Consider the following 15197-nt stretch of genomic DNA (forward strand, 5'->3'; position numbering starts at 1 on the left):
ACTCGCCACAGCTGAAAACATGTTTCCCCATGTAGCCCACCTTATTCCACCCCACGAATGCTGCGGAGAAATGGTGGTGGCAGATATGCTCCCCGCTTTACCAGTGTAGCAACGCAGAGCTTACAGTAACTGCTCAAGCTGCGGGCATAAGAGTTGTACGGCTATCCAAAAGCAGAAATGGAGGCACATCTTAGTGAAAGTGACTCAGTTCAGTGCCCTGGCCACACTTCAGTTTTTTATATGGAGAACATGGCACCTACTGCCGTTTAGTGCTCCCATTTATACACTAAAGAATCATTTTTAAAAACTGAAGATATTGTTAAGGTGAGGTAATACATGAGAATGAAGACTGGATTAAGTTTTCTTTACTTTTCTTTGTTTTTTGCCGGTTGTGAGGCCTGAACTCTGGGCCTGGGCACTGTCCCTCAGCTCTTCAGCTCAAGGCTAGCGCTCTACCACTGGAGCCACAGCGCCACTTCCGGCTTTTTCTGCTTATATGGTGCTGAGGAATCGAACCCAGGGCCTCAGGCATGCAAGGCAAGCGCTCTACCACTGAACCACCTTCCCAGCCCGGTTTTAAGTTTTCTTCTTCTTCTTTTTTTTTTTGTCGATCATGGGGCTTGAACTCTGGGCTTGGGTGCTGTCACTCAGCTCTTGCTCAAGGCAAGCGCCACTTCCTGACTGGATTGTTTTAGACATGCTCCATGGAAAGGCAATCAAAACAACCCCACTTTTGTATTTTAAGCATCAGGGTCTCACATAAGATTTCAATTTAGAACTAAAAGACAAGCTGAGCACTGGTGGCTCACGCCTGTAATCCTAGCTACTCAGGAGGCTGAGATCTGAGGATCACAGTTCAAAGCCAGCCCGGGCAGGAAAGTCTGTGATACTCTTATCTCCAATAAACCACTCAGAAAACCCGAAGTGGCACTGTGGCTCAAGTGGTAGGGAGCTAGCCTTGAGCTCAAGAGCACAGGGACAGCACCCAGGCCCAGAGTTCGAGCCCCATGACCAACAACAACAAAAAAGACGAGGGTTCTGCTTGAACAGTGCTGTTCAATTCTCTCATGAAAACAGACACTTACAAAGGAAAGTTGCTATGACTTTTTTTGGCGACACAACTGCCAGTTGTTTATGCAGATTAAAATTTGATTTTAAACAAGGTGCAATGATTCTACAGTACAGGACTGTCAAAAAGAAAACCTAAAAGCCCAAATAGTCTCCCCTTACCTTTGGGTAGCACCACACTTTTGCCCCAAACACACAAAAAAAGATTCCACTTTGAAATAACTAACTTCACTCATAATAAATGACCACACACATCAAGGAATTCATATGAACACATAACCACATGTGTTAGGAGTCTGTATTTAATTAGCATCTTACTCCACCTTCATTTCCATCAGAGGGACTGTGAAAGAAAAACCCACAATAGCATGTTTCCAAGTCTGTCTTGGCTCGGCTTTTACCTACCTTATGGGAATAATGAGGATCCATGATCCGTGCAAGACCAAAGTCACCTATCTTCAGCACCAAGTCTTCGGTATTGATGAAAAGATTAGCTGGTTTGAGATCTCTGTGCAGTACGTTTGCAGAGTGAATGTACTTGAGCCCGCGCAGCAGCTGGTACATGAAGAGCCTGGCATGCTCCTCCAGGAGAGGGCCCTGCTCTAGCACATGAGCCAAGTCTGTGTCCATGTACTCCTGAACAATGTAGACGCTGTTCAGTTCCGTGAGGGAGCCCACATCATCGGCTAAGTGGCTTCCACTGGGACCAAGAATTTCAAACACTTTCACAATGTTGTCATGGTCAAGTCTTCGAATAATTTTTATTTCACGGAGGGCGTGCTTGACACTCTGGGGGTCAGTAAGGACGATCTTCTTGATGGCTACCCTTTTGTCACAGTCATTGTCTACGGCAGAAAAAACCAAGCCATTGCCTCCACAACCCAATGGTTTTAAGTCCATATACCTAGAGCCCAGATCAAAACCATGAATGTTCATGAGACTTTCAAATTTCTCTGCCATTTTGAAACCCTTACTATTGCCTTTTCCTTTCCGATTGTTGAACTTGTGTAAACAAGGAAGAAAACTGGCATCAAAAGGAGAGATCTTTCAAAAAGGGAGAAGAAAAATAACTATGCTTCCACAGCGAGATGCTTTCTGGATATTCATTGCATATGCCAACCAGGCCCGTTGAGTTCCCCTTAGATTTAAAGCTCAAAAATCTCTATTCATATTGAGACTTAAAAAGATTGCAGTACTCATAGTTCAAGAAAGGGGCAGCAACTCTGCAGACATTTAAAGAAACACTCAAGAAACTCAAACGGAATGAAATGACATACTATGCACTCAGATTTACTGTGCTAAACGATTTAACATTTAACAAAAATGTGAATAAATATGCACACGACAGGCTTCTATGAACATTCTCCTCACAGTGCAGATACATTCAGTGTTGGACTGGTCCTGAGCAGCATCGTTCTAAGGTGCTGGTAAGCATTAGTTCCGTTTGGCTTCTTTTCTTCCTCTGTTGCTGTATTTCAACAGGAAGCCCTGGTGGCTGGTGGCTGACAGAAGATGTCTTGTTAGTGATCAGGTGGCTCCAGCTCACCACAATCACAGTCAAAGCTACCGTCCATCTTACTCTGGTACCACCTGAGGAAATACAAAGAGAGTCACCATGACAGGAAACGTGTACAAAGGGACAAGCTAGATACTAAGCAAGAAACTATGACTGGTGCATTAAGCTTACTGCAAATGAAGGAATAAACTCCCCTTAATCCAAAACAGCTTATAAAAATGCTGCAAGCAATTTACCCATGCTAGCTTCCTCAGACCTCCCCTTACACTGGCATTTGTGTAGTGCTTCGGCTCATCAGGTTGTGCATTTCTCAAATGCCAGCAAGTATGGGAAGGCTCAATATATATATACATACATATATATACATACATATATGTGTGTGTATGTATATATATGTATGTATGTATATATTTTTTTATTTTTTTTTGGTCAGTCGTGGGGCTTGAACTCTGGGCTTAGGCGCTGTCCCTCAGCTTTTCAGCTCAAAGTGAGCACTCTACCACTTGAGCCACAGCGTCACTTCCAGTTTTCTAGTGGTTTATTGGAGATAAGAGTCTCAGGGAGGGCTGGGAAGGTGGCTCAGTGGTAGAGTGCTTGCCTTGCATGCAGGAGGCCCTGGGCTCGATTCCTAAGCACACATAAGCAGAAAAAAAAAGCTGGAAGTGGCGGCGCTGTGGCTCAAGTAGTAGAGTGCTAGCCTTGAGCTGAAGAGCTGAGGGACAGCGCCCAGGTCTAGAGTTCAGGCCCCACGACTGGCAAAAAAACAAAAGAGAAAAAATAAATAAATAAAAACCTAACTATGTATTGGCTGGGAAGGTGGCTCAGTGGTAGAGTGCTTGCCTCGCATGCATGAGGCCCTGAGTTCAATTCCTCAGCACCACATAAGCAGAAAAAGCTGGAAGTGGCGCTGTGGCTCAAGTGGTAGAGTGCTAGCCTTGAGCTGAAGAGCTGAGGGACAGCACCCAGGCCCGGAGTTCAGGCCCCACAACCGGCCAAAAAAAAAAAAAAAAAAGTCTCAGGGAGTTTCCTGCCTGGGCTGGCTTTGAAAGCGTGATCCTCAGATCTCAGCTTCCTGAGTAGCTAGGATTACCGGCATGAGCCACGGGCGCCTGGCTCTATATTTTTATATAATCTTTACAAGTAAAGCTTTTGAGGTATTAGCAGTACTTCCCTAAAAGAACACAATAAGACTAATTTGTTAGTTCATTAAGGAACATGTTTATTTACTATGTCTAACAGTGTCCAATAAACAAAAGCATAGCAATGCAGGTATGACAAATGTGTAGAACATGCTCTTTGTGTGATGGAAAAGAAAACTTGAACAACAAAACCTACAGAATAGTATTTGATGCCATGAGGAGAGCCGTAAATATTCTTTCTGACCAGGAAAATACTTTCAAAGAGTAGGTTAACATCAGTCTGAGAAGGAATGCAGAAAAACAGCTTTCATATAATATGGATGAGAGCTAACACTCCTAGAAAGATGCACAGAAATCAATACATAGATATTCATACTCAAATTCTCTCTCCCCCCTTGAAACAACCTAAATTTATAAAATTAGAACAGGCTGGGAATGTGGCTTGGTGGTAGTATGCTTGCTTAGCATGCATGAGGTCGTGGGTTCAATTCCTTGGTACCACATAAAATACAATTTTGAAAAAATCAAATTAGGAGGATAAAAGGAATGAGTTTATACTCACCTAATGAGATACTATAAAATCATTAAAATGAGTAAGTTATTAAAAGTTCCAAAATGATAATTTTATTAAAATGAAACTGCAAATGAATGTGTGTGCTAAAACCAGTTATATCAGGTTGAAAAGCAGGCAAAATGATGCTGCTTTATGGCTGTACTTGTGGGTAGCAAAAGTACACAAGAGTCTCAGGAACCAAATTCATCTTAATGATTCATTCCCTTGAGGAATGAGAAGAGAGATCTGGATTAGGGCAGGAGTACGGCATTATCTTTAAAATGTCACTCATTTTTAAAACCAAGTATAGCAGATTATTAAGATCTATTTATAGCCGGGCGCTGGTGGCTCACGCCTGTAATCCTAGCTACTCAGGAGGCTGAGATCTGAGGATCGCGGTTCAAAGCCAGCCCGGGCAGGAAAGACCGTGAGACTCCTATCTCCAATAAACCACCAGAAAACCGGAAGTGGCGCTGTAGCTCAAGTGGTAGAGCGCTCGCCTTGAGCTGAAGAGCTGAGGGACAGCGCCCAGGCCCAGAGTTCAAGCCCACGACCGACAAAAAAAAAAAAAAAAAAAAAAAAAGATCTATTTATAGAGCTGCATGGTATGTAAAAGAAGGTTCACTGTGTTGACCTCTGTATACTGTAAATATTTCATGATTTTAAAATACTCTATACAAAGGCAAAGAGGAAAAAAAAATACAGATTTGACTCCAGTAAGTGGTTTCCTAGCCAGTCTAGAAAAAATATAGGCAACTTGGTTCTTTCAGCTTAATGTGAGATGCTTCAGAAATAAGGTGTCAGGTTCCACACAGCTAAAACCAGATGTCATTGGCAAAAAGAAAAATCTAAAATCAATCATTCATTCCCCATTTATTTTGGTGGTACTGAGGTTTGAACTCTGGGCATCACTCTTACTAGGTAGATACACTTTACCACTTGAGATGCCCTAGCTCTCTTTTGCTTTATTTTTTGGCCAGGGTTGGCCTTGGACCATGATCATCCTCTACCTATGACCTCCCAGTAGCTGGGAGCACAGGTACATGCCACCATGTCCTATGGGGTCTTGCTAACTTCTTGCCTGGGCTGGACTTGAACCATGATTCTGGTTCATAGGATTCTGGCTAGGAATATAGGCATGCCACTAAAACCAACCTATCATTTTTTAATACATAAATGTATACTAGACAGGAACTGAGAGAGACAGGACTCTGATCTTCAGTAAACTCATTAACCAACAGGGAAGAAATTAGCTTGACAGTGCAAGTTGATATGTACCATTCCCCAGTTCTCTTAATAGAAATATTTCTTCTATCTGCTTAATATGATAAAGGACATTGATGGTGTAATAGCTTCCTTTATTTTACAGGAACAGATGGTTTCTTCATTTGCAAGTTTTTGTCTGCTTCTCAGAAAATAGCCCCTCCCCCAAAAAAGAACCTACCTCTAAAATCCTGTAGTTTACCAGTCTGTCTACATGAAAACATTTAAAAGTTAACATCTGTGAGTTAGGTGTGGCAACTGACAGCTACCAACTGTAATCCGAGCACTCAAGAGGCACAGATAGCTGCCAGGCGCTGGTGGCTCATGCCTGTAATCCTAGCTACTCAGGAGGGTGAGATCTGAGGATCGCGGTTCAAAGCCAGCCCGGGCAGGAGAGACCGTGAGACTCCTATCTCCAATAAACCACCAGAAAACCGGAAGTGGCGCTGTAGCTCAAGTGGTAGAGCGCTCGCCTTGAGCTGAAGACCTGAGGGACAGCGCCCAGGCCCAGAGTTCAAGCCCCACGGCCGACAAAAAAAAAAGAGGCACAGATAGGATGATTAAGTTTTGAGCTACAAAGCAAGACTCCTCAATAAAACCAAGGGGTAGAGTGCTTGCTTCGCATGTTCCAAGTCCCTGGGTTCAATCCTCAGCAACTTAGATGAAGGGAGAGGGAAGAAGGGAGAGAAACTGATTTTAAAGGAACTATTAGAACGATAAACACTAATTAGCACTGTATGTCGTCCTCTCCAAGTTCTTCTGCTTGTATACATCCTGTTCTTTCTGTTTCCTACAAAATACCCCAGGAAAATCAGTATTAAAAAACAATGTTTGTCAGTCATGGGGTGTGAATTCAGGGTCTCGGCGCTGTCCCTGAGCTAGCTTTTTTTTTTGGAAGTGCTGAGAACTGAACCCAGAACTTAGTATGCTACAAAGCCATCTACTACTGAATTATATCACTAATCCCCCATCTACTTTCTCCTTAACATAGCCGTTCTTAAGGCTTAGTTGAGTTTTAAATGGTTTTTGTTGTTCTTTTTTGTTGGTCTGGGGCCCCAACTCAGGGCCTAGGCAGTGTCCCTGAGCTTTTTTGCTCAAGGCTAGCACTCTACTACTTTGAGCCACAGCTCCACTTCCAGTATTCTAGTGGTTAATTGGAGGTAAGAGTCTCATAGCCTTTCCTGCTACAGCTGACTTCAAACAGTCATCACAGATCTCAGCTTCCTGAGAAACTGCAATTGCAGGTGTGAGCTCTGGCACCCGGCTAAGTTTAAAAAAAAAAAAATTTTTTTTGTCAGCTGTGGGGCTTGAACTCCGGGCTTGGCCGCTGTCCCTGAGCTCTTCAGTTCAAGGCAAGTGCTCTACCACTTGAGCCACAGTGCCACTTCTGGTTTCCTAGTGGTTTACTGGGGATAAGAGTCTCATGGCCTTTCCTGCCCGGGGTTGGCTTTGAACTGCGTTCCTCAGATCTCAGCCTCCTGAGTAGCTAGGATTACAGGCATAAGCCACTGGCGCCAGCTTTAAATTTTTTTGAAAACTGTACATCGTAAAGTTGATTCAACAGACTTTAAAAACAGTAAAATCTCCAAGTTCTGTCTTAAACGTCTCTTTCAGTCGAACAATCTGGTCAAGCACAAGTAATACTTGGCCAGAAACCATACCATCAGTATGTGAAAGAAATGGACTATTTGGTGGAGCCTTACTCAACTCAAGCCCCGTCCATCTACCCCACGGAGGTTCACTGACACCCAGGCACAGCGCATGGCAAACGCAGTGCACAAAATGCATTTTCCGAAGCCCCAGCACAGGCTCACTTCGACGGGACCCAGGGATAAGTGAGCATACGCTGGGGAAGGCAGGAGCTGGCTTCTAGGCTGAGAACTGCAGTTATTATGAACTCAACGATTAAAGAAAGAACATAATGTGCATCAACAAAACTACTGAGCAGGGCATGTTTGCACACGCATTTAATACCAGCATTTAGGATGCTAAGAAGATCATGATTTCATGGCCAGCCAAAGCTATATATTAACTTTCAACACACACACACACACACACACACACACACACACACACACACACACACACACACACACACACACACACACACACACACACACACACACACACACACACACACACACACACAAAGAAAACCCACCAACTCTGCAGTGTTCTGCAGAGCCTTTGACAGTCACTAGACCACCGCTTCTGGAGCCTGGAAAGTAAGCAGGGGCGATGCTGCACTTCTGCAGCCTCCAGGGTCCCTGCGTCACTTTCCATTTGCTAAGCATTCTGGGAAGCCGAATGAGGATAAAAGGGTAATAGTAATAATAAAAGATCCTTAGGTGCTTCCTCATGAAGTTTATAGTACGAATGAAGACAAAGAAGGCTGGGCACTAGTGGCTCATGTGTGCAATCCTAGCTGGTAGAGACCCAACCTTGAGACCCTGAGTTTAAGATCCAGTATCCACAACACAAACAAATAAGAGAGGGAGGAGGGGAGGGAAGAGAGAGGGAGAAGAGGAGGGAAGGAAAGAAGGAAGGGAAAGGAAGGGAGGGAGAAAAAGAAGGGAGAAGGGAGGGAGGGAAGAAGAGGAGGTAGGAAGGCATGTAGGGAGAGAGAAGGAGGGGAAGAAACAAGGAAGGAAGGGGGAGGGAGGGAGGGAGAAGAGAACGAGGGAGGAGGAGAGGGAGGGAGACAGGAAGAGTGGAAGGAGAAAAACTGTACAGCATTGGTAACTACTCTGGGGCTGAGGTCAGGACTGCAGTTCAAGGCTAGCCTGGAAGAAAAGTTTGCAGGATCTTGGGATTTCTCAGCTGTTGGCAGCGGTGGCACACGCCTGACATCCCAAGCTCTGCGAGAGGCTGAGACTGGGGGGACTGTGGTGCCAGGTCAGCCCAGGCGGAAGCTCGTGAGATGCGTCTGAGGGAATCTGGCCATGAGGGCAGGCGTCTGTGGCCCCGAAACGACAGGATGCCTAATGGAGCAGGAATCACACAGCTTGGGTGTGTGCGCCCCCTGTCCCGCTGAAAACAGGGCCGGAGGCATGGCTCAGTGCTACCTGCCAGCCTAGCAGTGTGAGCTCAAACACCAGGAAGGCAAAAAGAGAAAGCAAAGGGAAGGCCAACAGCGCGAAGGAGGAATGGACTGGTGCAGGAGAGAAGAGCCCACAGAGAGGCCTGGATGTGAACAGGAGAGCAGGCAGAAAGCTAAGGCAGGCCTGAGAGAACACTGCTCCCTTCGTTACGCTAATTCCAGCAGCTCAGCGCACATCCTCATCTCCAGCAGTGCTGTGTCTAGGAGCTCACGGTCTAAGAGAAACAGGCAAGCGCCACAGATGGGGCAGCAGGTTTCCAGTCAGACCCCCCCCCCCCCACCGTGACCTGCGGAACAAAACCCTTCATCATCTCCCACTCTTAACTTCTGAGAGCTAAGTTCTAAGTAGCCAAGTTGAAGATTTAGAGCCAGGGAAAGTACTGGGAGCTCCAGTTATTCTCTGCACATTCCACAAGGGGGCGGGGGGGGGGAACGGTTACAGACAGGAAAGTAACGATATGACTCTGGAATCATTCCTTTTTTTTCCCCCCCTGCATCCAAAAAACTGCTACCCATTCAGAGCAGTGCTGAGCATCTAGTTGGAGAGGACCATTACGCGTGCACCAGCTGGAGCAATGCTGTTTTACACTGATGCATGCAAGGAAGTGCAAAGGACGACAGAAAGGTAACACTGGCTCTCTGCGTGACGTCAGTGCTCTACCTCCGTGAGGATAGAAGGATGATGGGGAGCACTTGTGTACCCGCACATGCACAGCCACTTCCCACACAACCCTCTCTTTTCCAAACTGTCTCCTGCTCTGTCACAGCCTTCCCCAACACACGCACGAGAAATACAGGGTTATAAGCCTAAGTGCATAGTTGTAAAGAATGACTTCACTCTGTCCCATCTCCCAATTCTACAGAAACTGGATTTCTTTTGTATTCTAACAAGGAACTACGTGGCCCGTGTCAGAAAGGAACTGTGGATGTCCAAAGCAGGCCTGAGTTCACACGAGGCCTTGGCGGCGCAGCTCCACTGCCTGGCTTTCTCCTTACAGCTTCCCTCGGCTGCGCCGGCTGCTGCTCACAGGGGCTAGCTGGCCGGGCTTGCTCTTCTCCAGCGTCAAGTGAATAATCGGAGTTAAGTGGAATCCCGTGGCCTCATCTCCTCTGCCAAGAATGCAGCTGCATTTGGAGCAGGAAGGAGGGGCTCTGCTTTCATTCACTACAGCTGTCTCCTAACCCCAAACATTGGGGGTGGGAGGGGGGGTGTCACACCAACTTCATCCTTCCCTCCCTCCCCAAGTTATGCCCCAAACTCTCACAAGCAGTCCAACTCCCAGGGCACGAGGGCACAAGGCTAAGCTCAGCTGCTTGTTCACCTGGCACATTCCGGGCGGCTGGTAGTTAGGAGACCCCCCTTTCAGGATGTGGAGCTCAGGGTGCAGGTAGCAAACCAGGAACTCAGGAAAAGGAAGATCTCAAAACACACAGCCGCACAGGCTTGCTTACTGTAGTGTCACTAATGGCATGGCTTAGGAGAAAAGCTTGCAAACGCTGAGACACTAAGGATGGGGATATAGACCCTTAAAAAAAAAAAAAACGTCGAGGGCTGGGAAGGTGGCTCAGTGGTAGAGTGCTTGCCTCGCATGCATGAGGCCCTGAGTTCAATTCCTCAGCACCACATAAGCAGAAAAAGCTGGAAGTGGCTCTGTGGCTCAAGTGGTAGAGCGCTAGCCTTGAGCTGAAGAGCTGAGGGACAGCGCCCAGGCCCAGAGTTCAGGCCCCACGACTGGACTCCCCCCCCAAAAAAAAGTCGAGAAAAAAAGGGAAAATAGTTCCAGTCTACAATGGCACAGAGCAGGCTTGTTATTTCAGTAGTGTTCCCTGGCAGTTAGGAGGACGTGCAACCGCTGCAATTGCTGTATATAGAACACCAAACTACAATCCTTTCTATTTACAACTGAAGATTTAAAAATTCTAACAGCCTTTCATTCCCTCCCCTATCTTCTGCCTGTCGATCTTTTTTTTTTTTTTGGTTAATCATGAGGCTTGAACTCAGGGCCTGGGCACTGTTCTTGAGATTTTTGCTCAAGACTAGCGTTCTACCATTTTGCACCACAACTCCACTTCGGTTTTCTGGTGGTTAACTGGAGATAAGCATCTTACAGACAGCTGGGTACTGCTGTCTGTAATTCTAGTTATTTGGGAGGCTGAGATCTGAGGATGGCGCTGTGGTTCAAGTGGCCCAGGCCCAGCAAACAACAACAACAACAAAAAAAAAAAACTCATAGATTTTTCTGGTCCAGGATAGTTTCAAATGGTGATCCTCAGATCTCAGTCTCCTGAGTAGCTAGGATTACTAGTGTGAGCCACCAGTGCCCAGCAAGACTTCTTTTTTTGGTCCGTCGTGGGGCTTGAACTCTGGGCTTGGGCGCTGTCCCTACGCTCTTCAGCTCAAGGCGAGTGGTCTAGCGCTTGAGCCACAGCGCTACTTCTGGTTTTCTAGTGCTTTTTATTGGAGATAAGAGTCTCACAGACTTTCCTGCCCGGGCTGGCTTTGAACCGTGATCCTCAGATCTCAGCCTCCTGAGTAGCTAGGATTACAGGCGTGAGCTACCAGCACCCGGCAAGACTTCATTTTTAAGAGTCCTCATCTAACATTAAGCAAACACTGGGCAACAAAAGAGCAAGACACACATGTGGGCAGTTTCTCTTCAAGTACCTTTGGACATCTGAGGATTCTAACTACATGAAAAGGACTGTAGTTTTGTAGCAGTTTGGATAGGTTATACAATCTCCCACACAGCCCCAAATCTCAATTACTTAGAATTTTAAGTCTTGCTCATATCAAGTCAAACCCGGTTGTTACCTAGGTGTTGAAGCGACTGCCATCTCACCCCTCACTTAGTAGCAGAGAATGAGGAAGCAGGGATTTCACCAGCATCCAAGCCTCCATCCAGAGTGGTGGACATATCACTCGCAGTGTGGACCCACAGCAGAGAATCAATCAAAGCTGATTAAATTCTTCCATCCATGTATTTCCATTTGACAAAATTTTACTGAACACTTACCATGTGATTTAGGCATTAGAGGTGAATCTTTTTTTTTTTTTTTTTGGTCGGTTTTGGGGCTTGAACTCGGGGCCTGCTTTTTCGTTCGCTCAAGGCTAGTCCTCTACCTCTGAGAGCCACAGTGCCACTTCTATGTTTCCACTGGTTAATGAGAGAATAAGAGTCTCACTTTCCTGCCAGAGCTGGCTTTGAACCAGATACTCAGATCTCAACTTCCTGAGTAGCTAGGATTACAGGTATGAGCTCCCAGCCCCCAGCCAGGGGTGAACTTCCTCCCAGGAACACATGCCCCTGCAGCTTTTTCCCAGTCACTAGCTACCATTCCACATTCCAAACTCCTCTTTCTCTCTCACAACACTCTCATCTCCCTCTTTGCACCCTTCTCCAAACTCATCTAAGTTAATCTAATTATTGGGTCTTCTCTCAATTTTCCAAAGCACCATTCCTCACTAGCATCACCATTCACTAGCATCCCCTTTTGTGTAGCTGTGTGTTAGAAATTAAAAGGTTTGAGTCTAAGTGACTTTGGCATTTCCTGAGTAAAATATTTAGCAATCTGTAGTTATCCTAACAACCGTACTGAATGAATGAAAACATTCTAACCTGGTGGTAGAAAGTTTGAGATCTACTCTCAGTTTTTTTCAGAATCTTATCACAGCCTAAACCTGCCACTGGGAACATCCCTGAAGATTTCCTAGAAATGGTATTTTCCTTTCCAAGTATTCCATCAGAAGTCCCACCCTATGGTGAATACACAAGTCTGCCAACACCACGAAAAAGCAGTATCAACCCACTCAGTGGGAGGAAATGAAATACTTGAGTTTCTTACAACCCCTCCTTTATTGTGCTGAGGTGGTAGAAAAGGATAGTTGTCACTGAAATACTGTCCCATGTAACCAGACAAGCCGGACTCTAAACAAGCTTATCAGACCATGAAGCTAAGGCACTGGTGGCTCACTCACACCTATAATCCCAGCTACTTGGGGGGCTCAGATTGTGAGCACCAAGGTTTCAGGCCAGCACAGGCAGAAAATTCTGAGAAGTTGGGCACTGTGGTACACACCTGTCGTCTAAGCTACAATATGAGACTTAAAATAGGGAGTTTCAGCTGGGCACCAGTGGCTCACACCTATAATCCTAGTTATTTAAGAGGCTAAGATCTGAGGATTGTGGTTCAAAGCCAGCCTGGACAGGAAAGTCTGTGACTCTTATCTCCAATAAACTACTTGAAGTGGTGCTGTGGCTCAAGTGGTAGAGTACTAGTCTTGAGCAAAAGAAACTCAGGTACAGAACCCAGACCTTTGAGTTCAAGCCCCCCAGGACCAGCAAAAAAAAAAAAAAAGGCAGACTTCATCCAGTGTATTCCAGACAGGAAGGGAAACTAAAAAAGCAGTAAAACAGTGCAAAAAAAACAAAACAAAACTTGGAGGTATGACTTAGCCACATTTTTCTAGACCTGAAGAAGAAAGAAAGGAAGAAAAGAGAGAGAGAGAGAGAGAGAGAGTCAGTCTGGATGTGGTGGCTTGTGCCTGCAATACCAAGTACTTGGTAGTAGATGGAGATCAGGAGGATCGTAATTCAAGGTCAATCTTGGCAAAACAAAAAACTAGTTACCCTATATCAACAACAACAAAAAAATCCTCCAGCTATGAGACAAGCATTAGTAGAAGGATCATAAGCAAAAAGAATGGGGCACATGGCTCAACTTGTAGGCTAGACTTAAGTGCAAGGCACTAAGTTCAAACCCTAGTCCTGTCCAAAATAAGGGGGGAAGTATATATTAGAATTTGGCACTACTGAAATAAAACCAGGATCCTGGAGCAGACAAGGAGATCTGGAGTCTATTCCAAAATTTGTAGCTAAAACTGTCTAGTTAGATAATTTCACCATTCTAGGTCTCCCTGAAATTTTGTCATTTTACTGACTCAGGATTTCCACTTCTGATTAGAATGGAGAAAGCTACAGGACAACAATAGTTATCCTATATAGCCACAGGATGAAAAAACTACAAAAATCCCAGTTAATAAAGCCAGCACTGAGGATGCAAAGAAACCTAGGTAAGCAGAAGTTCAGAAAATGTAAATCCCTTCGGAGAAGGGACATTAGACTCAGTGGTTGAGAGCCTGCCACCTTCCAGCACTTAGAAAGTTGAAGAGGGAAGATCATGAGCTCAAGGTCAACCTGGGCTACATTCACAGTGAGTCTAAGGCTAAGGCTAGCCTGAGGTATGGATGCAGACCCTGTCTCAATGCTCCTCACTATCCCCACTCCACCCCCAAAACAACCACAGCTATTCTCATTCCTGCCACGTAGTAGGGGAACAAGAAATTTTCCACTGACAGGATTTTTTTTTTTGGTTGGCTGTAGGGCTTGAACTCAGGGCCTGGGTGCTGTCCCTGAGTCTCTTTGTGCTCAAGGCTAGCACTGTACCACTTAAGTCACAGTGCCACTTCCAGTTTTTGAGAAGTTAATGGGAGATTAAGAGTTTCCGGGGAGCCGGGGCGCTGGTGGCTCAGGCCTGTAATCCTAGCTACTCAGGAGGCTGAGATCTGAGGATCGCGGTTCAAAGCCAGCCTGGGCAGGAGAGACTGTGAGACTCCTATCTCCAATAAACCACCAGAAAACCGGAAGTGGCGCTGTAGCTCAAGTGGTAGAGCGCTCGCCTTGAGCTGAAGAGCTGAGGGACAGCGCCCAGGCCCAGAGTTCAAGCCCCACGACCGACAAAAAAAAAAAAAAAAAAAAAAGAGTTTCCGGGGACTTTTTTGCCCAGGCTGGCTTTGAACTGTGATCCTCAGATCTCAGCCTCCTGAGTAGCTAGGATTACAGGCATGAGCCACCAGTGCCTGGCAGAAAAGGCAAACTTTTAATGAATATTTAATGAGGCCTTAAAACAACCTGTAAGTCTCACCTGCCAACTCTTTTGCCACAGGTTTTTAGTGAGTGCAGAAAAACAGACCAGCTGGGTGTGGTGGCTCATTCCGTAGTCCTAGGTGCTTGATCTGAGAATCATGGTACAAAGCCAGCCAAGGCAGGAAAGTCCATGAGACTCTTATCTCCAATTAACCACCAAAAAACCAGAAGTGGCGCTGTCGCTCAAAGCCCTAATCTTGAGCAGAAAAAAAAAAGCTTAGGGGCCGTGTCCAGGCTTCAAGCGACGGACATACGGACAGACAGATGGACAGACGGACATTTCTCAGTCACACATAGTTGGCTACTACTTCACTGGACAGCACAGAACATTCCATGATCACAGAAAGTTCTACTGGACAGCGATTAGATCCTCGTCTTTCAGAAGGGCCAGTAGGAAGAACAAATCACAAGACCTGAGTTTTCCAAATCAGCCGGTTAACAGCTGAGCAACCAGATATTACCTCTTCTCAGGGCTTCTCAGATTGAATGTGCAATTAAATCACCTGAGAACTTCCTGAAACGGCAGAGTCTAATTCAGTAGGTCTGAGATGAGGATTCGGCACTTCTCACAAAAAAGCCAAAGCGAAGTTAATACCACTGGTTTGGGGAATCTCATTTTCAGTATCAAGGTCTA

General features: G+C 45.7%; 1 protein-coding gene across 6 annotated transcripts in view; it reads right to left on the minus strand.

Annotated features, from left to right (window-relative positions):
• Mapk6 (mitogen-activated protein kinase 6) overlaps nt 1–15197 on the minus strand; it is a 48038-nt gene that overhangs the window by 8947 nt on the left and 23894 nt on the right. For 5 of the 6 annotated variants that reach the window (XM_069995400.1, XM_069995394.1, XM_069995399.1 and 2 more), the window contains exon 2: nt 1474–2658. In XM_069995400.1, the coding sequence (XP_069851501.1) occupies nt 1474–2028 (555 nt within the window). In that variant the 5' untranslated portion in view covers nt 2029–2658. Of the gene's footprint in view, nt 1–1473; nt 2659–3919; nt 3937–15197 lie in introns of those variants that run through there. The other variant, XM_069995398.1, reaches the window with a different exon arrangement.

The sequence above is a fragment of the Dipodomys merriami genome, unplaced genomic scaffold (assembly GCF_024711535.1).
Source record: "Dipodomys merriami isolate MVZ:Mamm:240054 unplaced genomic scaffold, mDipMer1.0.p SCAF_48, whole genome shotgun sequence".
NCBI classification, from domain to species: Eukaryota; Metazoa; Chordata; class Mammalia; order Rodentia; family Heteromyidae; genus Dipodomys; species Dipodomys merriami.